The sequence below is a fragment of the Colletotrichum paranaense genome, assembly GCF_030867605.1.
Source record: "Colletotrichum paranaense strain IMI 384185 chromosome Unknown Scaffold_8.1, whole genome shotgun sequence".
NCBI classification, from domain to species: domain Eukaryota; kingdom Fungi; phylum Ascomycota; class Sordariomycetes; order Glomerellales; family Glomerellaceae; genus Colletotrichum; species Colletotrichum paranaense.
The window spans coordinates 2,460,791-2,480,654 of record NW_026848966.1 but is presented as its reverse complement, the minus strand read 5'-3'; the positions used below and the strand labels follow the sequence as shown (position 1 = coordinate 2,480,654).

Sequence of the window (19,864 nt, the reverse complement as noted above, 5' to 3'; positions counted from 1 at the left end):
ACCATGTCTTCCAAGTTTTCTCTCCTTCGGGCCATGACTGACTCCCATGTCCACGCCGCGCGCCGCCTAATACCATGATTTAGGTCCGTTCCTGAGCTAGCAGACCACATCCAACCAGCTCCGCCAACAAGATATCACCTTCTCTCTAACATCCTGGCAATCCGGCCATGACCCGGCCTCCGTTTGAAGCTCCATGCCTTCCCTACAAGTACAGAGACGTGACCCCGTCTTAATTGGTCCGGTGTGCTCGACGGTCCGGCAGACCAAGCAAACGCTCAAGGAGCCGATGCGCCGAGCCGTGTCGCCAATAATCCCGTTTCAGCAGTCCAAGTCAACCGGGGTTATCTGCCGCGAATGGGGATACTCAAGGGAAGCTGCATTACAGCTCGCCGCCTGTTCCTACAAACGTCAAACGCCCCCCTCCGCCATCCCGCTTCTGATCAGTTTCTCAGCCATTGGTCTGGCGAGGCCGCCTACGGATACCGTTGACGGCATGGCTACTCGGCTAGCTATCGGAATTTTTTTCATGTGGCGATCGTCGCAAGGCTTAAGACGACAACGCTATTCAAATTTCATGCGACAGTCACGACCATGGTGCGAGAAAGATCGTCATCCAGCACGAGTCAACGACACCCGTAAAGCATTACCAAGGCTTGCGCGATGCTGACTGGCTATTCTGCCTTAACCCAGTCTCAAGTACGGTCATTTATCGCGTTTTCGACTTCTCGGTCAAGCGAGAAACATTGGATTCCCAAACAGGAAAACGGCTCCATTCCGAATCTCCTCGCATGCAGGCAGGCCGCTAGCACCAATCCCCACGACCATGGCCCACGATCCTTGATCCTTGAGCGCGTGGTGGTCCCTGGCCGCCCCCATCCAAAGAGAAATCAGACCAGGCAACCCCTATTTCGCATTTTCCTGTCTTCTCTTCTTCAAAGATTCAAAGGTCCCGCGCACAAGATGCTTTTTCTGCTCTAGCCCGAGACCAGGGCCAAGAGTTTAGAATTGGACGAGAAAATTTGAGCTTTCCCACTTGATCGTATATCCGTATCGTGGCTTATCAATGGGAAATGCCTATCAAGGACACGGGCCGTTTCATGCAGCCCACAGTAACTCCAAGAGCCTGGCACGCATCACGAGGCAAAAAAGTTCATCCCCGCTGCCTGGGTCTGCAAGCAAGGGCGTTGAAACATTACATGGAAACACATTCCCTATTGCCGGTACGGACATGCAGGTACCTCTGACTTTTGTTTCCTCTAGGCCGTATCCAAATCAGCCGCGCTTGTCGTCAAAACATGACATTTTCATCATGGGTTTATCGTGGATTTCCTGAATTTTGGCTCGACCTCTTTGGGTCTTTTTAATATCCGATTCTTCACAAGCAGACGAGCAACGATGTTACACCGTTGTCCACTCTGGCTAGAAATGTCAGAGCGTTTGCGCCGAACGTGGCTCCGGCGCGATGATAGACCCAGAAACGATCAGGCATGACCCCATTTCTCCTACCCTGGTCCGAACGGTGCTTGCGTATCGTGGTTCGCGCATCACCCGGCGTTGGTAGTCGGACATGGAGCGCAAGAAAACTCCCAGGTACACAAGAAAAACAGCTTCCATGACTCAATTGCGAGCTGCCCGCTGCCCGCTGCTACTTTCAAGATTACGTGACGGTGCCGGCGGAGCAATTCTCGGAACTGTGGGAGCTCGGGACCTCGCCCCGGCCCCCAGCTGGAGGAGCAGAGAGCATCCATGGATGAGGAAGTATACGGACTCTCACCGAGGTCCGAACCTCAGACCCTTTTGCCGTCATGGGCCCGAGTTGCATAGTGGCTTCGCACTGGCCATCGGCGAGCCGGCACGGAACCTATCGGACGACAGTTGGTCTCCGAGACGCGGAGGCAAAGCTGGCTACACCCCAATCCTCGACGGTGGTGCCCGCGGCCCAATGGACAAGAGTCAGTACTCTCGCCTGTCGCCTGCGATATGTTTGGCATCAATGCGAGCGAAGAGTTGTGGCATCGAACAAGCAAGCGCCGCTCGCTATACAATTGTAGGCAAGGCGAAACTTGCAAGCCCATGCCGCGAAGTGGCTGCAGCGAAGAGCCAGACCGTAATTGTTTACCCTAGCACGGCAAATGGAAATCGAGCTACCTCAAGATACAGGCTCAAAAGTGTGAGCAGAGAAAGAAAACGATCCGAGTGAGATGGCACTCACCCATGCGTACACGGTCAGTCAGAGAAAATGGGACAGGACACTCTGGTCCACAGTCATTGCATTGAGACTTTTGTCGTCGCAATAAGCCTTTGCAGTTGATGCCATAGGATACACGGGCCGTGGCAATCACGGCAGCGACTCACATCTGCACGAAAAAGGGTTGTGGTGACCGCCGCTTGGCGCCGCTGCAAGGCGAGTTGAATCTCACGATGCCCTACTTCTGCCACATACGACCATACCCATTGGAAAACTCGGGATCCCGTCCGCTCTCCCATAGATAAGCCAATGAGGGCCGGATTAGTAGTTGGGTCGGTGACGACCAGCGAATACCTGGTGTTGTATGTTTTTGATTTTTGTTGATGCTGCTTTTTGTGGGTTGAGGTGGGTGACGTGAGGGTCTTATCCGAGGAGAATATCAAATGTTGGGGCGGAATGGACCGCGTGAAAAGAAAGGCTCAGTTCAGGATGAGATGAACGGCGAGTCGTGGGTAAGAAGCTGGTTCACATCGTGCTTCCTGTCGCCGTGTCTGTTTACGTATACCCCAGGTCCAGTACTGCCTTCACGGTACCTTGAATTGCACGGCTGGGTGACAAACGCACGTCTCAGGTAGACTCTGGTGTACTCAAGTATCAACGACGAGACTTTGAGCTTTAGAATGAACTAGGAATTGCGGTTTCGTCGTCATCGTTCAGGCATGGTGCAGGAACATGCCAGAGGTGCCGTAATCGTGGGGCTGACAAGCAGACGGCAGCCTCAGAAAAGACAGTTTGCAGAAATGAGGGCTTGCATTTCGAATCCAATCATACCAAGTAATTATACCAGAGTCCTCCAAATGTAAGAGCATTCAATGTCCCTGCAGTTCAATTCTCAGAGGGTCTAGAAAGTATTGCCAGGCTCAGGGGCCTGGCCTAACTGTGGCACTTGATGTCTGCAGGTTTGCTTCTTCGTCTTGCGGATTATGTTGTATATTCTTATACTAATTATGCTCTATACAGCTCTTCTTTGAATAGTGTTCGGGTGGATTGCCGTGATTACAGATATCTGATATGTCGACCTTTCGGCTAATAGCATCGGAATCTACAGCAATCTGGAGATAAATATCGTCTGGGATTCTGTGCTAGAAGTTGAGAGATCCTGGCCATGAAAGGTATTCCAGAGGTATCTAGAAATACTTTGAGATATTTCCTGAAAACCTGACCAGGAAGATGATCAAAAGATGGCCGGCCCGCACGGTGAGCAGTCTGTCGGGCCAACGCGTCGGATGCGATGGCACTATGGACAGAGCATCTCTCTCTCTTACTTCAGTATAGAGAAGCCCATGGAAACATGGAATCGATAGTGAAACTACCGTTGGGCGGCCTACGACATTGAGATGAAGAGTCTTTTTCACAAGATCATCGCCATGTGCTTCCCATGTGCTTCTCCTATGCTACGTAGGAATGAAACGCGGTGCCATCTGAGGCAAGAAATAGGTAGGATGTTTCTCATCGACACCGTGAGTCTATGGCTCTTTCCACCCCTCCAGACTTATACCTCCCCGCCATATTGTATACGTAAACACCCAGAAGGAAGCCTCGGAATGAGAGAAAGTAAGTGAACCTCTTCATGAACCGTTCAACCAACCATCATCACCACATTCGCCTCAAAACACAGAAAAGAACTCTATAAGCACTCAGTCTTAGCATTAATCAACATCAAATGATTAAATACAAGCAACGAGCAAAAAAGATCTCTAGAAAGTTTCTCCTAAAAGTTCGGGCTCAGGGTGTTGAACACTGGCCCTATGAAAACCCCACCCCCCTAGGGGAATTTTCTGCTCGGTATTTTACCGCTAGGCTAAGGCGTTCCCGGGCGTCCCCGGGGCTGGTGAAAGTGAGTGAGGGGAAGATGTAGATAAAGGGTCGATGGGTGGGCGGTGGGCGGTGTGGTGGCGGTTTGGCTATCCAGGTGGGTGGTGATTCAGGCCTTCGAGTGCGGCTCCAATCGTGTCGGGCTTCTTGTTTTTTTAGGTTGTCTGGGCTTACCAACTCTTAAAGTGACGAGGTACGTGAAATTCCCTTCCCCCTTTCATCCCATGGACATCATTCTTGCTTCTGTCGTAACGAAAATCCCTTTCTCTACTCTACCTAGGTCATGTCCCCTTTCCCTACAAAGAATTTAAATACAGGAAATACAGTGCATTAACACGCATCTCACTACTTCTATGCACCTGGACTTAACCCAAGAGGTAGTCCAACACAGTGGCTTCGGGCCTTGATGGATTTCGTAACATGTACACAAGGGATGGACCGCTGCCAAGGTACTTGCTTGAGTTGGCCAACCTCTTTTGAAACTGCTAGCTCACCGAAGATTAATAGGCAGACAAGATCGTATATAAAGCCAAGGTACACGTATCCATAACTATGAGTGAAGCCTCACTGGGAAGTACTTGGGAAAATGATCTGGTTGCGAATGAGTCCAGAACCACGCGTTGGACTACCCGACTAGGATTGTGACTCATAAGACGTAGCCAAAGCTATTTCTTCAACATATCGTCACTTATTCAACACGATCTCAGAAGTCTGTTCAGAAACAATGGCTCATCTACCGGCGTGTAAGTTAAATAGCGTGTTGATCGCTCTGCAGAAAGATATCTCCCTCATAAAATTCAAATAAGAAATCACGTAAGGATTACACTGGCGACGGAACTATCATTGAGAAAAAGTGACGAGAGATTTACCTGCCGAAGGTACGTGGGCGTACGCAGGACTGCCCTACACCATCCCCATCTCCGTTCACATTCTCCAGTCGTCAATGACCGGTCCTCTGATTGGCCTGCAGGTACTTGACAAGGGTAAATCAAGGTGGGGCCCCACCCGCTCTCGCACCATGGAGGTTGGAATACCTCGATAGGCAGCCAGCCAACCCGACATTTCAATTAAATCTGACCTTGAGAAATCTCAGACGACCTTACGTGACTGTTCGTCAAAATATTCCTTTCTCCCTTTTTTCTTCTCTCCCCCCTATTCCTCAACACGTCAGGCAACCTACGATATGGAAAGTTTCCTTCTAGATCATCGTCATCGACGAGGTAAATGCAACCACCCTTTCCCATGCTACATCGGACTGATTTCCTTTTGAAATGAGAATGCCAAGGCAGATTCATTCGGAGAAGAACCAGGACACCGGTGTCCCCCAGAAAGCCCCCAGCTCGCCGGAGGCCGAGAAGTGGCGCTAAGGAGAACCATCCAGCTTTCAAGAAGCCTGCTCCCACCCCCGAAGAAAAGTATTATTTTGATTACAGCAGATCCTGCTGCCTTATATCTGCTCCGGCACTGTTTTATGTTGACACCGAAGATGGAAAGCAGGAATGGGAGGCTTGTAAGTGGACTCTTCCTGGGAGTTGCCTGACGGCCCCAAGTGCGGCCTCGATCATTTTCACCTCATCGACTCGTTGTTTTTTCTCTCGAATGCGGCCATAGCTATGGAAAGAAACCTCGAGATACGCTGCCATCGTCCCTTCTGTCTCGTCATCATTGTCTTCATCTTCATCTTTGCTTCTGTTTTCTCGACCACTCTTTCTGCTCTCTTCGCGAAAGGCCTTGCGACCGCCCCCCCCCCCTTCCCCGGAAAGGTACAGATCGGAATCCTGAGAGGCAGTGCCTGCATATGTGCCTGCTTGCTTTGCATACACCTGGGGCAACCATACACAATCACTCGGGCAATGATGAAATCTTCACATACACGGGACCGTGTGCCACTTTGTCTGGCATTACTGGCATGACTTGCAGAAGAATACTGAGCCTACAACTTTGCACGGGGGAGAATCAAACCCTACAGGAATTGATATCACTTAGGAAATCTTACAGATGATGGCGTGGGAAAATGTATCGGGTTGCCGAAGCCTTGCTCGCGTGGTGATCGTCGTGGGGTGGCTCGACGGTCCAACCCTCTGATACCACAGTGCACCGCCGCGCCTCCATGAACGGGTCGGTGCTGAGCAAGCGAAATTTAACTTGGCTCAAACTTTGGTGTGAGACCACCATTGAAAAGGTGGCTCACAAGACTAGCGGCCATTGAGAGGGACAGTGATGATCATTGACCCTCGCAGGTCTACATTCTGAGTCTCAAACATAAGACAAGCAAACATGGATGGTTAAAAAGATGGGGAAGGGAGAGAGGGACTGTGCTTGACATGGTAGTCTGGTGTTGAAGAAGAAGAGAGATAGAAGAAGAGTCTTGGGAGGGGAGACGTGTTTATATATCCCTCGAACTAGACGGCGTCCCCCATCAGGAAAGCATTCGGTTAGGTACAGAGCGGAAGGCAGGAGTAGGCAGGAGTAGGCAGGAGGAGGCAAGAGGTAGGAGGCAAGAGGGGGTAGGAAGATAGGCGGTCGAGGTAAGAGGAAGGAAGAGGTAGGAGGTAAGAGGCAGGAGGTGGGAGGTAAAAGGAGGCAAGAAGCAAGAAGCAGGAGGAGGCAGGAGGAGCCAAAAGGAGGCAAGAGACAAGCGGTAGAGGTAAGAAGAGGTAAGAAGCAAGAGACAGGAGGTAAGAAGAGGCAAGAGGCAAGAGGAGGCAGGGGCCGAGAGGCGAGAGGCAGGAGGTAAGTACCTTAGGTAGACAGCGTCAAATAGAAGAAGAATTTCAAGCCACCATAGCTGAACGCCGTGCGGATATGGCGAGAGTAGAGGCATCTATCTCGTCTCTCAATCTCATAAACACTTATAAAGACATGAATATAGTCACCTGGGATGGTCGCTGTACTTAAGTGTTGACCTCCCACAGATCGACAAGCCGGCGTCTAGCGTATCTTTTGGCTTGCCGACCCGACGTCTGGGACTGGGCTCAGACCACATGTTGATGGACTCACAAGCCAGCAGCTTTACTATGTATCTCATGAGGTCACAAAGCAGTCGCCGAGGAGGAGAGAAAACATGACCAGGGTTCTTGTGATACGAGGTGTCTTTGTTTTTCTGTGTATGCTGGGCCTGCTATGTTCTTCCCTATAAAGTGTGAAAACAGTAGGTATGGATGACCGAGTAAGACACGGCGCCCTAATAACTGCGAACTTGACGGCATTTCGACGTCTTTTGGAGTCAAGGTAACCCCTATTCATTACCGTTTCAGCGTCTCAAAGGAGTATTACAATTTCAACATTTTCAACAGTATGAAATCTCCAATTCACAAAGGTCATCGGCCCTGGGTGTCTCATTGTAGACCCTCAATCCTCACAGCGAAGAGGTGGCGTAATCTGGCCCTGATTAGAAAGACATATTTAATAATACTGTTATACGGTAGCGGATCACGACGCAAAATCTAGAAGAATATCGTGCTTCTTGCAAAAAAGGGCAAAAGAGAACATCGAAATAGTGATCGCTTGTGGGTTCGAACCCACAGACTGCAGCTCGATAGCTTTGCACTTCAGGATTAGGGGTATAACCATTTTAAGCTTCTGGGCAAGAGTCCCTTTTACTGCTGCTGAGAAAGGTCGGAGGTGTCTAGTCTATATCCGTCACACCTCGGAGTCACCATCAACCCGCCAATGTCACGCACCCCGCGGACCATCCTCAAAGCCAGACATCTTTCCAAAGTGATTCAATCTGACTCGTTCCACTCACATATTCTTCACAATGATTCTTGGCTAAGCGATCAGCTCAGTATCCCATGGCTGATCCGTTACGAGGCCACGGCATCAATAATATTAACTGAGGACTTCAATGCTCTCTTTGAAATCATCTTGGTATTCATACAAACACCCGTCGCTCACAACAATAATACAAAAGTCCACTAGAATCATACATCCAAATCATTTCGCGCTCCTCCAAGTCCCACCAGCAGCCCCGTTCCCGCTGCCCAGTCCAGAACCAGGTCCGACACCAGCTCCGGGATGACCACCCCTACCCTTCCTCAAACTAGAAGCACGGGACCAAGCAGCCGCGGTATCGCCCGCAGACTTCTTAAGCCTGTTACCCAGACTGATCCGCGCGGCACTCATAACCGCACCGCTACCCGCTCCTCCCCCTTGCATCCGGCTAGGGATCCCCGCGGAACTCGCCACGCTCTCCCAATCGCCCCTTTCAACCTCCTCGTCATCCGGCTCCTCGATAGTAGGCGGCGGCAGCACGAATCCCCGACCCATGACGCCTCCTGAGGGAGCAGAAGAAATACCTGAGGCTGGCTGTTGACCCTTCCTCAGCGCGCCCATCATGGCAGCCCACGACTCGACCTGCCCGCTCGACGCCTCTTCTACGCAGTTACACTCGTCGCCAGCAGGACAGGTAACCTCGCCGGCGGCATGCCACTCCGCGAGACACGCCTCGTGGAAGGCGCAGCCGCAGCCTAGACACGGCGGGTACAGGGCGTCGACGGGCTCGCGGCAGTATACGCAGAGGAGCTGGTACTGCGGGCGGCGGCAGCGATCACACGCACCGACGGCGCCGCCGGAGCGAGTCGCGGAGGCGGAAGTGTATTTCAGAGGCTCGAGCTGGGTCTCGTGGACGCGGCATACGCCGGTAACGTCGAGACCGCGGCCGGAAGCGACAAGAGCTTGGAGCTGCTCCTTCTTTCCGAGGAGGATCGGGGAGGTATTGTGCGGTTGCTGCTGGTGATGCTGGGCCTGATGGCTCTGGTGCTGTTGATCGTGGTGATGCTGCTGGATTGTTGTCGAAGTATCGGCGATACTGTAGGTGTCATGGAAATCGTCAATCGAGCCAGTCCCTCCCTGGCCTTGCTGAAGCACGTTGAACTTCATAATCTCCAGGCGAGCCAGAGGCTGATTCCACATTTGTAGAATCTCGGCGTAGACATAGCGGTACGTGGCGTACATGTCAGCGCGGTTCGCCTCTAGAAGCGGCGTGGTCATCCACCCGTCGTCATCGAATATGGTCTGATCCTCCATATGGACAGACACTCCGATAGGTACCATGGAGAATAGATCGTCGCGGTAAACCTCGTCGTCCGAGAGGGAGGTGCGAGCCGTGCCCGAGTCGCCCATGATGGTGGAGCCTCCCCAAGTGACAGCACCGGGTGCACTGGGGGCGAGGGTGCTCAATATGGTCTCCGCTGGACTCGGTCTCTTACGACCATGGTTAGGCGGCGATGATGCTGCGGTCGTTGTCCCCGTTGCAACACCGCTGAAGGGTCGAGGAAAGTTGATAGCGAAGCTCGAGGTCAGACCCGAGTTGGCTCTCGACAGCGTCCTTCCACTGGGCGACGTGGAGAGACTTGGCGTTTGATCCCCCTCCCCGAGATATTCCTTACCCCTTGGTGGCGGTGTCTCGCCGCACGAGTAAGAGTTTGAGCCTGGGTCCCCAGTCCAAAGCATTTCTTCAGCAGAACCTTGTGACCCAGAGTATCTGATTGGTGTGTGCAATGTTCTAGGCGTGGTGATGGCTGAATTTGTCTGACTCCTGGTGTTGTAAGTCCAAAGAGATGCATCCGTGGGGAAGTAATCGAGTGAAAATGCCGGAGTCTTCATCGGCAGCGGTGTGTCTGGCTGCGTGAGGTGCGATTCGGCGTAGGCAACACTGTCTTCGGTGAATGCTTCACTAAAGATGCAGGACAACATAGCTAGCATCTGGATATCTGCAGTCTTCTCAAAGTAATCAAAGAGATCGCTGATGAAATCCCTCGCTAGCGGATGATTGCCCCACTTCACTCTCCCGTTGAAGTCAGCAGTGTCTTTGCCATTAATCGTCTTGGTAACCGGCGAACCCTCGTGACTGAATCGCGCAAGAGCGTCTCTGGCTATGATCAGAATGGAGTTTTGGTGACGGTCCATGTTTGACAATTCCAGTGGGATATCTCGGCGGAGAATCAGTGAGAGGTAGCGCCAGACATCCACCAGATCTTGGCAGCCATGCTTCTCTGCGACCTGTGCATTGTGCTCGCAGACCTCAGCACCATCCCCAAATATAGCATAGTCTTCTGCGAATTCCTTCTTCGCAGGCAGAATATCCGATAAGTCGTGGAGGGAGACGACGTTCTTCGATTTTGCGCCTGGTCGCCTTCTAAGCGATCCTGTGCCGGTTCCGGTTCCCACTCCCGTGCCGCCACCGCTTGATCGAACAGAGCGATTGTCACTCCAAGTTCGCTTGAAACGATGTCGGGGCTGATACCATAGGCTCATCTTGTTGATAGATGTTGATTCCGAGTCACTCGAAGAGGATGAACCGGTGGAGACATCAGAGTCGGACTGCTCGTCTGTAGCGGACATCTCGTCGTTACCATATCGCTTTCCAGGCGGAGAATCATGCGCAAGACGGCCGAAACCGGCGAATACAGGCTCCCCTTTTGACCTCTCCCGCATGGGTTCTGCCGGCGTGAATAGCAATGCCCTTGCCTTTTCTTCCTTGGTTGGGAAGAAGCACACCAGCCTCCCGTCGTTGGAAAACCGGGCACCGCAGAACCGTGGCAAGGGTGGAATTGTAGGCCTGTTATTTGGCGCCAAGGTGCTTTCGGCCTCTGCGTTCGGAGGTAATTCTTGAGACATGGATGCGGAACCGCCGGCCGGGATATCGTTCTCGTCTTCGCTAGAGCTCTCGGAACCAAGGCCGTCTAATGGATCGTCAAGATCCTTCACATTCTTGAAGAAATTCGTGCTCGCCGCCAGGTCGATCTCGCCTAACAGATAAGAGAAAGCAACATCCAGGCAATTCTGCTTTCGCTCCAGAAACTGTTGGCAGAGCTCATGAATTTCGTGCTCGATCTTCCGATGCGTCTTGTCTGACATGAAGCCGGTCTTCTCAATGTAGAATCTTGGTGCTTTGGCTTTAGGATAGTTAGATGGTATGTCGACTGTAACTTTTATGAAGATGGGGTCGCTGTTGGCGCCCCACGGGCCGTTGAGGGATGCGTTGAGCGTCAAGTTATCCATGTCGATGTGCTCCCATTTGACCTTGGGAAGCTGCATGCTGATGCGGAGAAACTCTTCCTGGATAGTCTCTGGTTCTCCCCACTTGTCATCGTCCATGTAACCTGGGCTGAACATGCTAGAGTCCTTTGAATCTGCCCTTCTAGGGCTGTCTGTAGATGTCTTGCGCTTGTTCATCATGATTCCCTTCATCCAGCCGATATGTGCCTGGCTACGATCCATCTCTCTGGAAGTGCTTTTGGCTTTCATTGATGAGCCCTTCCAAGCCGCACCAAGTTTGGAATAGGTTGTCGGCCCCGACCGCATACCCATAGTTAGAGCACTCTGACGATATTGCGCGCTATTGCGGGGATCGCTCATTGTGGCACTCCTCCTGTCTCGGCTGACTGTGTCCTCAACCGTTCGGAAAGTTTTGTAGGCAGCGCCTTTGCGTGTGAGGACGACATTCTTGTTGGCCGCCATCCCCTTGACATATCCCACAGACTCGAGAATAGACGGGTCGACTTGCTGCAGGCGCAGCTCATTATCCTCTCCCCAAGAGACGAGCTGGAAGTCTCTGTTATCTAGCGCATCTTCGGTGATGCTTCCTCTACTTCTCCACAAGAACTCCTTGGCCTTGTGGTTGCCGTGGCCAGGAAATACCGCTACTGGCTCAGTCGGCCCTTCCTCAGGGTCCTTGGGAGGTGTTCGCCAGTCGTACAGGTACAGGTCGCCTGGTTCGTTCTGAGGCATCGCAAGGAGCCCCTGGCCAAAAGGGGTATGACGAGCGCGCCACACCGGGAACTCGGTACGTATAACGCGATCCGGGACATCTTGATCGCTCGCATAGTCCCAAAACTTGATATGCTTATCCAAAGAGCAAGTAACAATCTTGGTTGACGTTGTCCGATTCCAATCAATCCCGTAGATCTTTGAGGTGTGTGCGCCGATTGATTTCAGGGGCTCGCTTGGTCGTCTTTCGTCCCAAATGTGCAACCACCTGTCGTGAGATGAAGCTAGGATGTGCGGGTCCTGACGGTTGTACTTGACTTGCGTGGCGCCGGCAAACCAATCGCAGAAAGTAAGGACAGGCTGTCTCGGGCGTCTGAGATCCCAGCAGTGGACGTAACCATCGACAGCACACGAAGCGAGCTGGTCGGGGTGGTGGGCGGACCAGTTGATATCGGTGATGGCTCTGCTGTGGCCTTGAAGTGAGTGCTCAATGGCCCCCGATGTCGAGTCATCTCTCAAGTTGAGGTTCCATACAAGCGCGCGATGATTGGCAGTGGACACGACCCAGTAGTCGCGAACGGCAAAAGGCGACCATTGGACATCAGTGACAAGCCAAGGGGAGCCATGACTGCTGAGTCGACGAGGAGGATTGTAAGGTGAGTCCAAATCAATAATGGATAAACCTTCGGGTCTAATGGATGTGTCAGCTGGGGTACAGTGGCTCGGAAGCCTCACGACAAGTTCACTCACGATGCTAAGGCAACATCTCTCTGAGAAGGAGCTATCGTCGCCGATCCTACTAGACCGGCGACGTGAATCGTGCCGTCCGCATCAAAGCTCTCGCTGTCGAAGGCTGACTTGATCGGCTTGCCCTTCTTCGGCGCATCAAGCTGGTCGAAGTGCGGCATGATGGCGGTTTTGGCTCAGATGAGAGAGATGCCTCAGAAAGGCATCTGTAGGCGCTATGTCTTTGCCATGATCCGATAGCACGCGACAATGAGAGAGTTCTTCCACAGTATAGACTGCTCTGGTAGTTGCTCTTTGATTGATGAGATGTCCTGATTGGATGAAATATCGCAACTTGATATCGAAGGTCTTTAGTTGAGGCTCAGAGGTTGATGCACGCGACGGGATCAGGTGCATCCATCGCTGAGCATCCTGGGCGGACGCTTGTGGATGGACGGGATGACAGTCGGGGACCCACAATTGTAATGATGTACCTTCGTGCAGCAAGTCTGCAGTTGTGTACTTACTCCCCGCCAGGACCTCTAGGCCAATGATAGCTCGCTAATACCACTGTCAGTCTCCACCCTTTTACTGTTATCGGGACAGCGTCGAGCCAGGCTTGGAGTGTGTCATGCTTCTGGTCCCTCCCGCGGGGCAATCCCAAGCAAGGCTTTCCCAAGCACATGCCCACCATACCCAAAGGTTGCCTTTCGAAACACTCCACCAGTTCCGCCTACTCGTCACCTTCGTCGCCGCCGCTCCAAATCGATATTCCGAGCATCCGATTGCGATTCAGTTTGCGACCTTTCTTCCTTCCTCGGCGAGTTGAAATCAAGGAAGCTCCATCTCATTCACCACTCGCTTAACCCCGCCATCAGCTTCGTGGCCTTGGACTTCGGTTTCTAGGGGAAGCTCAGACACCATACCTTTCCTCCCTCACCCTCGAACAATCTCCAGAGCATTTGTCGCCCAGCATGGCTTTGCCTAAGCGTATTGTGAAGGAGACGGAGCGTCTCATGGCTGAGCCGTAAGTCTCCTGCCTAGCTAGCGACATCTCGATGTTTTGCTAACAAAGACCGCTTCAAAGGGTACCCGGAATCAGTGCCGTCCCTCATGAGGACAACCTCCGCTACTTCGATGTCGAAATTCACGGACCTACACAATCTCCGTATGAAGGTGCGCAATACATTTACGGAAAGTTGACTGGACGGGAAAGAACTAAGAGGTGTTACAGGCGGTGTCTTCAAGCTCGAGCTCTTCCTTCCCGACGACTACCCCATGACTCCCCCCAAGATTCGCTTCCTTACCAAGATCTTCCACCCGAATGTCGACAAGCTGGGCCGCATCTGTCTCGATGTTTTGAAGAGTGAGTAGCAGTACACGAACAATGGAGTTTTGACGCAGGACGGCTAACAAAGAAACCTTCTTTTAGACAACTGGTCCCCTGCCCTCCAGATCCGCACTATTCTCCTCTCAATCCAGGCCCTCCTCGGCGCCCCCAACCCCGACGACCCCCTCGCCGCCGACGTCGCGAAGAGCTGGAAGGAGGACGAGCAGGCCGCCATCGCGACGGCCAAAGAGTGGACCACGAAATTCGCTGTGCCCAAATAGAGGAGGAAACACTGAAGGAAGCGGGAGGCTATGCTGCGCTTTGGAAGAAAAGGCAGACGACGGCGCGTGGAGGAACAGCTACGGCAAGAGCCAATGCAAACACACTTTCCCTAGACCGATTTTGAGGCGGATGCTGCAGAGACGATACAGCCCTCCTGCTGTCTCTGACTTTGTAGAGCGGGGGCTGATTTGGACGTTTCAGGACCTGGAGTTGCAATCTTGAGATATGGCATTGCGGTCAGCTTTTCTGGTTTCACGGGAGGACCCATGCATTATGCCTTTACGACTTTCAACAATGAGAAGGATTGTTTTCATCGCATGGTGTGTTTGTGAGTGTAATCCGACTTCAGGCCGAAGCAGCCCGTTTGGCTACAAGTCTTGCCGAAGACGATATATCCTCTTAGCCTCACGTCGACAAAGTCGGATGACGAAGCACTTCTCTTCTCCAGATTGAGAGACAGCATGATTGAGGAATGCTTCAAGTACAACCTATGGCCACGAAACTCCCAGCCGCGTCGATGGTTTAGTGGTAAAATTCTCCGTTGCCATCCAGCAGCGTCGGGGAGCCGGGGGTTCGATTCCCCCTCGACGCAATTACTTTTGCTTTTGCTCTATCGTGCTCTTAATAACAGAGGGTTAGTGGTCTTGTACTATATATCTATCTCACTGTGTTGAAAATGGGGCTAGGTAAATCAGAACTGATCAGTTATGTTCTTATTTCACTTGTTTAATCGAGGTGTTGACATTCTAGCTCCTGCTTCATATAATGTTGATCTCCTCATATTCTAGTGTGTGCCGTTCAAAAGTCAACTCGCTAGAGTAGACATCAAAATCAGAGAGCTCGATGTCTCCAATATAGCGGAATACTCGAGGTTGAGTACCCCCTTTGCCAGTCTCCGGAGCAGGTGTAACTTCTCGTAGAATGAAAGGAACAGAAGCACCTTCTGCGAACCAAATTTGGTCATGCTCCATTGCAAAATGAGAGCCCAGCCCGAAAGCCTGTCGAGAAGTACGATAGAAACATTCGTTATCAAGCTCTTCCCAGACTTGTTGGTCTACACACAAACGAGGGAAATGAGGAAAGCCAAGAATCTGGAACCGTTCAACCCACGCAAAGATCTCTTTGCGAATGAAATGCCCCGCCTCGGACCCGTTGAGTCGTGTGTGCACAACTCTCGCCGTCCCGGAACGTAATATTCGACTCTGTGTGACTTATCAAGACCGCAATCGGACACAAGGGGCTCTAGATGCAATGCGTAGAGCTCTAAACATTCGTTCAGAACTGCTGCTGCTAATCTGTCCCACAGGTTCAGTTGAGGTTGACAGAGAGCCTCAAATGGTCTGGTTCGAAAGCAACCAACCATCGTCAATGCCATCTCGTAACTAGACTCTGGAATAAAGTGCTCATGGACTTTGCTCAATATCGTACCTATCTTCATGCCATGCAAAACAAGCTTTTGTCCAATGATAGAAGGCCTTCTCAGTTCGCGCGACCATATTTCTCCCTCGCACCGTCCTAGGACTTTGAGAGTTACCTCGGTCTGAGGTAACCCACCATATCGGTTGTGGCGATCCGTTTTCGACGCATTTGGTACCGAATAAGCAGGTACCCACGACGGTAAGGCTGTGTAACGGCGGGTCTTCTCCTTTCCGATATGTCTGAGTTCTGATAGTAATGGAAGCCGTCCGAGAAAGCACGCAGCGACAGATGTGAAGACATCCTCCACGCTTTGATCGTAGTCAGGAATGATGGGGCTCGAGACTCCTTGGGGTAGAAGCATCGAGAGCATGCCCAGGCTCCCGTGAATATGATCGCGGTCATCCCCAAAGTGAAAGGAGCGGAGAGTGGAAATGATGACACTGGCACATGCGAGCCATGCGGGCTCCGATCTCATGCTCCAGCTTTCGTTTCCCGTGTAGAACACAAGTTCGCTTAGCAGATTGCGGACTCCGTTAATCTTGTGTAGACCACCTCCGATGCCAAGATGCCTACTGGTAGGACTTTGCGGCTTGGACAGGGCTTGACCATTGGGGAATAGTTTAACATGTTCGAACGACCGTTCGATGTGTGTTTCCAGGGAGTGGCTCCATCGAGACTCATGGAGAAACTGCACGAATGCACCGAGGCGCTTCCAACTCAAGACAACTTTTCCACACATGATATGTGTTTGAGCTGGATTTGCCAAAGCAATTTCCTGAACGACCCAACCGCGATCGAACCAGCGATTTTCCCCAAGGAACTTTGCAAGAATGAACCATGACGTTCCCCATCTGGAACATGTGTCGGGCCCCAAAAGATCGAGAACTTCAGGTTTCCTGCAGTAAGGGTCCTTGTACAATTGGGCCTTTACAGACTCCGGCTTCCTTAGTGCCCGAGATAGACGAGGGACAAACTTGTCGTGGATCCACTGAACCTCGGGATCAGGCTCCGAGAGCCCTAGCCACACAAGAACATTCTGCGCGGCACTGTAGATGCGGTGCATAAGGAGCACTTGATGTCCCTTCTCCTTGTCGTTGGCCTGGTCGATGCAGAACGCGTCTATCCACAGTGGCATTGTTTCCAGCGCGGACTTGACTTTGGGCGGACATTTCGGAGTCGTGGAGGAAGGTTCGTCCGCGCCAGCCTTTGCTAGGCATCGGAACTCGAGGATGGTACAGAGGAAGTTGAATAGATTCTCAGATATCTTCATCAATCTACCGTCACAGACTACCTCAAACGTCATTCCTGGCCCTGGCTCCAGTGTCTGTTCAGAGTTGCCATACTTGGGTAGCTGCCAATTTTAAGAGAGCGCGGCAAATATTGGTTCATCATCCAAGCTGACCTCCTTCAGCGAGAGGCAGAGTCCGTGAGGATGATGGTTGTCTCGCGAAACGCTGAGGAGGCGTATGGAGTCGATTGTTGAAAGAGCCTTGTACTGGTAGTCCGCCAGTGACGCAATCATAGCTTCAAGATGGTGCAACAGAGCAGAAGAGGTTGAATCAACTGCGTATATTTTTGGTTAAGGAAGTGAAGGAATGATTAAGAGTTCGCAAATCAGGCTGCATGATTTCTACTTCAACTGGGTAGGGATGTGTCACAGCCACATGACCTGCATGTTGGCATGTACGTAGTTCAGCGTACGAAGTAACATTGGTGTGAGCACTAGACATCCAGTCACGTTATTTTTGACCTGGTTCTTGAATCTCTGCAATGCCTCGCGATGTAAAAGAGGCGGGAGTTGATCGTCCTCAATGATATCGTAGGGTATCTAGTCTGCACGCCAGCGTTGGTGTATGCTCCATCCATGATCCCTTCTACTAGCTTGCCCGATGTGTTTCTAAGTCATCTCTCAACTCCATTTGTATATTCTTGTGGTATGACCATCTTAATGCTCGGTAGAGAGCTTCTCCGTCTTTTGCTTAGGTCCACCTCCACTGCTTCTTCTATCTCTGATCTCGCTGGCAGCAAACGCCACAAGAAGCGAAAGAGCAGTCGCGAGCACAACCCCACTCACAACGCAGTATGCCATATAAGAGTGAAAATGATGCCTTTCGACAGCCTGAAGACGTTCCACAATCTCGCCATGGTCTTCTGGTAGCCTTTCGATCTTCTCCCCCCGATCTGTCCACCGGTTGATTGTGTATTCTCTCGGGTTGTCCAGAATCTCAACGACATGCGTGAAGAGACCCCTGAAAGTGCCGAAGGATGATAGGTATGACTTGAGGGTGGTCGGAGATGTTACTTGTTGTTTTCTATTCGGCGCTTCATATCTGTAAACCCCCTTGGTTTTCCTTGGACCCCGTATGAAGCCTTGGAATGGGTTGTCTTGGTGGGGGCTGCCGAATCTGCTCTGGTTGCAGTTTATGGAGGACTCAAGGATCTCTTGCGCTGATTGGATAGGGTTTGAGAGTGCCTGGGTGACATTGTTGAGGCGACGATTGTGTAGTCCCACAGTTCGTGCGGTACTGGACCGAGTCTGGAGTTCATGCAAGATCATTCGGCTGGTAGCCAAGTGACTGTAAAGCCGTGGTGTTGTTTGTAGGATAGTGTTGAACATGATGTTGATCGTTGATGGTGTTGACCTTTGAAGGTATTGGCTGGTTTGAGATGTTGGTGTAGCTTGTAATTGATTCCTTCAGTAACATAGCTAACACGATAAAAACTGCGAGTTCATCTCAAGGCGGAAGTCCCCCTTTCTAAACCACCAGACAAGATAATTCGGAGATAGAACGTTGAGTCCAGCTTCCGCTCCCGCCTTATTTCCACACATTTCCATAACATCCCTATCTCTGGTAGAGTTGACAAGGTCCTCGACTTCTCTATATCGCCCTTCCATATATAGATGGATCAAAACCTCATATCACATTGCGAGACTTCATGGGAGCCACGGAAAAACACTCGTTCACGCAGAACTAGAAACAGCGCAAAATCATATTCGCACAGTTTGCGATACAAGTTTCATTACTCGATACGGTAGAAATGTAAATGGCGGCAAAATTGAGTCATATAAAAGGGATGGCTCTGGTGATATCAAGGTATACCAAAAAACCTTGACGACCATCTCAACAGTTTGAGGCTCATGCCCTCTCCGTCAAATACTTTACCATCCCTCATGACCACAAGACTTTTCCCGCGTAAGTGATATATCGGACATCATCCTCGACAACTTCAACCACAACTCGAACAAGACAAGAACAAAAATCACCGCCTCATACCAAACCAGAACGATGGCCTCCCAAACCCTCCTCCACACTCTCCGGAGGCACCTCCCCAGAATAATCACAAGACCATCACCCTTCACAACCACAACCACAGCACCGCCACAAACCCGCCTCTTCTCAAACACATCTACCCTCCACGCCAAAGTCGTACACCCAGACATCGACAGGTACATCCGCTACAGCCTCCGCGACGGTCCCCCGCGCACATCGCGACCGAAACCACTCTTCTCCCTCTCGCATCAATGTCCGTGGCCGAAAATCATACCAATGACAGCCGCATCCTCGAGCTTCGCATCAGCATTCCAACCTACACCGTCACAGCGGAGAGCGTCCTCCTCATCATCAATAACGTCGTCTCTCGACGCCAAAAAGCTCAAAGACGAGGAAGATAGGAAGGAGCTCTCCCGACGGTCGCAACGGTTTGAATCTCAATTAGATGCCCTTGGCATTCTCCAGGAGGATTTGATAGACAGAGCGAGTCACGTCTACCGAGAGCATCATCGGCTCTCATCTCACGTGAATGCCCTGAACGTCATCACGGAGCGTATGGTCAGTAGAGGCAAGATTCTCTCCGAACTGGAGAGAAGGTCTGCGGCCGGCGAGACCATATTCACTGATGATTGTGAATACGACGGCGCCGGGGAAAGCACCAGGGACAGCAACAGGAGCAGCGCCGGAAGCAGCACTGGGGACAGCATCGAGGCATATCTCTCCGACACTGACTTGGCGATGTGCGGGGTCTTCTTCTATCTCCTTTTCTGGGGTTTATGCGCAGCATGTATCGCCAAAATGTCGAGTGAAAGCCCAGAAACTCAGGAGTTGAAAAAAATGACGGCGTCGGATAGTAGCCTACCTCGCAACGCCGCAGAAGTAAAGTCAAAGAGTGGCGACGAGGAGGTCCAAGAGCTGCAATATCTCGCGAAGCCGTATAATCCAGTAGCACACCCATTAGCCAGTGCAACATAGTAAAGAAACATCACTTCTCCTAAGATACCATGACTCAACTTTTTCAAAACATCTCTCATCAAATTACTTTACACTACTACTCAT

The 19,864-nt window shown here is 51.5% G+C and overlaps 6 protein-coding genes across 6 annotated transcripts; 3 read left to right on the top strand and 3 right to left on the bottom strand.

Moving 5' to 3' along the window:
* Window positions 1–1,567: 1,567 nt before the first annotated feature.
* CPAR01_10634 (uncharacterized protein) lies at window positions 1,568–2,200 on the top strand (the record flags this gene model as incomplete). The annotated part of the gene is made up of 2 exons (XM_060494894.1): window positions 1,568–1,590; window positions 1,657–2,200. The coding sequence occupies 2 exons, from the start codon at window positions 1,568–1,570 to the stop codon at window positions 2,198–2,200; spliced, it is 567 nt and encodes a 188-aa protein (XP_060347076.1).
* Window positions 2,201–7,999: 5,799 nt separating this feature from the next.
* On the bottom strand, window positions 8,000–12,684 carry CPAR01_10633 (WD repeat-containing protein; the record flags this gene model as incomplete). The annotated part of the gene is made up of 2 exons (XM_060494893.1): window positions 8,000–12,467; window positions 12,527–12,684. 2 exons carry the CDS (start codon window positions 12,682–12,684, stop codon window positions 8,000–8,002), a joined length of 4,626 nt encoding a protein of 1,541 aa, XP_060347075.1.
* A 693-nt stretch (window positions 12,685–13,377) lies between these two features.
* On the top strand, window positions 13,378–14,113 carry CPAR01_10632 (ubiquitin-conjugating enzyme E2 35; the record flags this gene model as incomplete). Its single annotated transcript, XM_060494892.1, has 4 exons — window positions 13,378–13,529; window positions 13,590–13,678; window positions 13,737–13,868; window positions 13,935–14,113. Coding segments are annotated over 4 exons (552 nt in total), but the record flags the coding sequence as incomplete, so codon positions are not given.
* A 759-nt stretch (window positions 14,114–14,872) lies between these two features.
* CPAR01_10631 (heterokaryon incompatibility protein) lies at window positions 14,873–17,055 on the bottom strand (the record flags this gene model as incomplete). The annotated part of the gene is made up of 3 exons (XM_060494891.1): window positions 14,873–15,168; window positions 15,543–16,884; window positions 16,936–17,055. 3 exons carry the CDS (start codon window positions 17,053–17,055, stop codon window positions 14,873–14,875), a joined length of 1,758 nt encoding a protein of 585 aa, XP_060347073.1.
* A 423-nt stretch (window positions 17,056–17,478) lies between these two features.
* CPAR01_10630 (uncharacterized protein) lies at window positions 17,479–18,150 on the bottom strand (the record flags this gene model as incomplete). Its single annotated transcript, XM_060494890.1, has 1 exon — window positions 17,479–18,150. The coding sequence occupies one exon, from the start codon at window positions 18,148–18,150 to the stop codon at window positions 17,479–17,481; it is 672 nt and encodes a 223-aa protein (XP_060347072.1).
* Window positions 18,151–18,820: 670 nt separating this feature from the next.
* CPAR01_10629 (uncharacterized protein) lies at window positions 18,821–19,780 on the top strand (the record flags this gene model as incomplete). The annotated part of the gene is made up of 1 exon (XM_060494889.1): window positions 18,821–19,780. One exon carries the CDS (start codon window positions 18,821–18,823, stop codon window positions 19,778–19,780), a length of 960 nt encoding a protein of 319 aa, XP_060347071.1.
* Window positions 19,781–19,864: the final 84 nt, after the last annotated feature.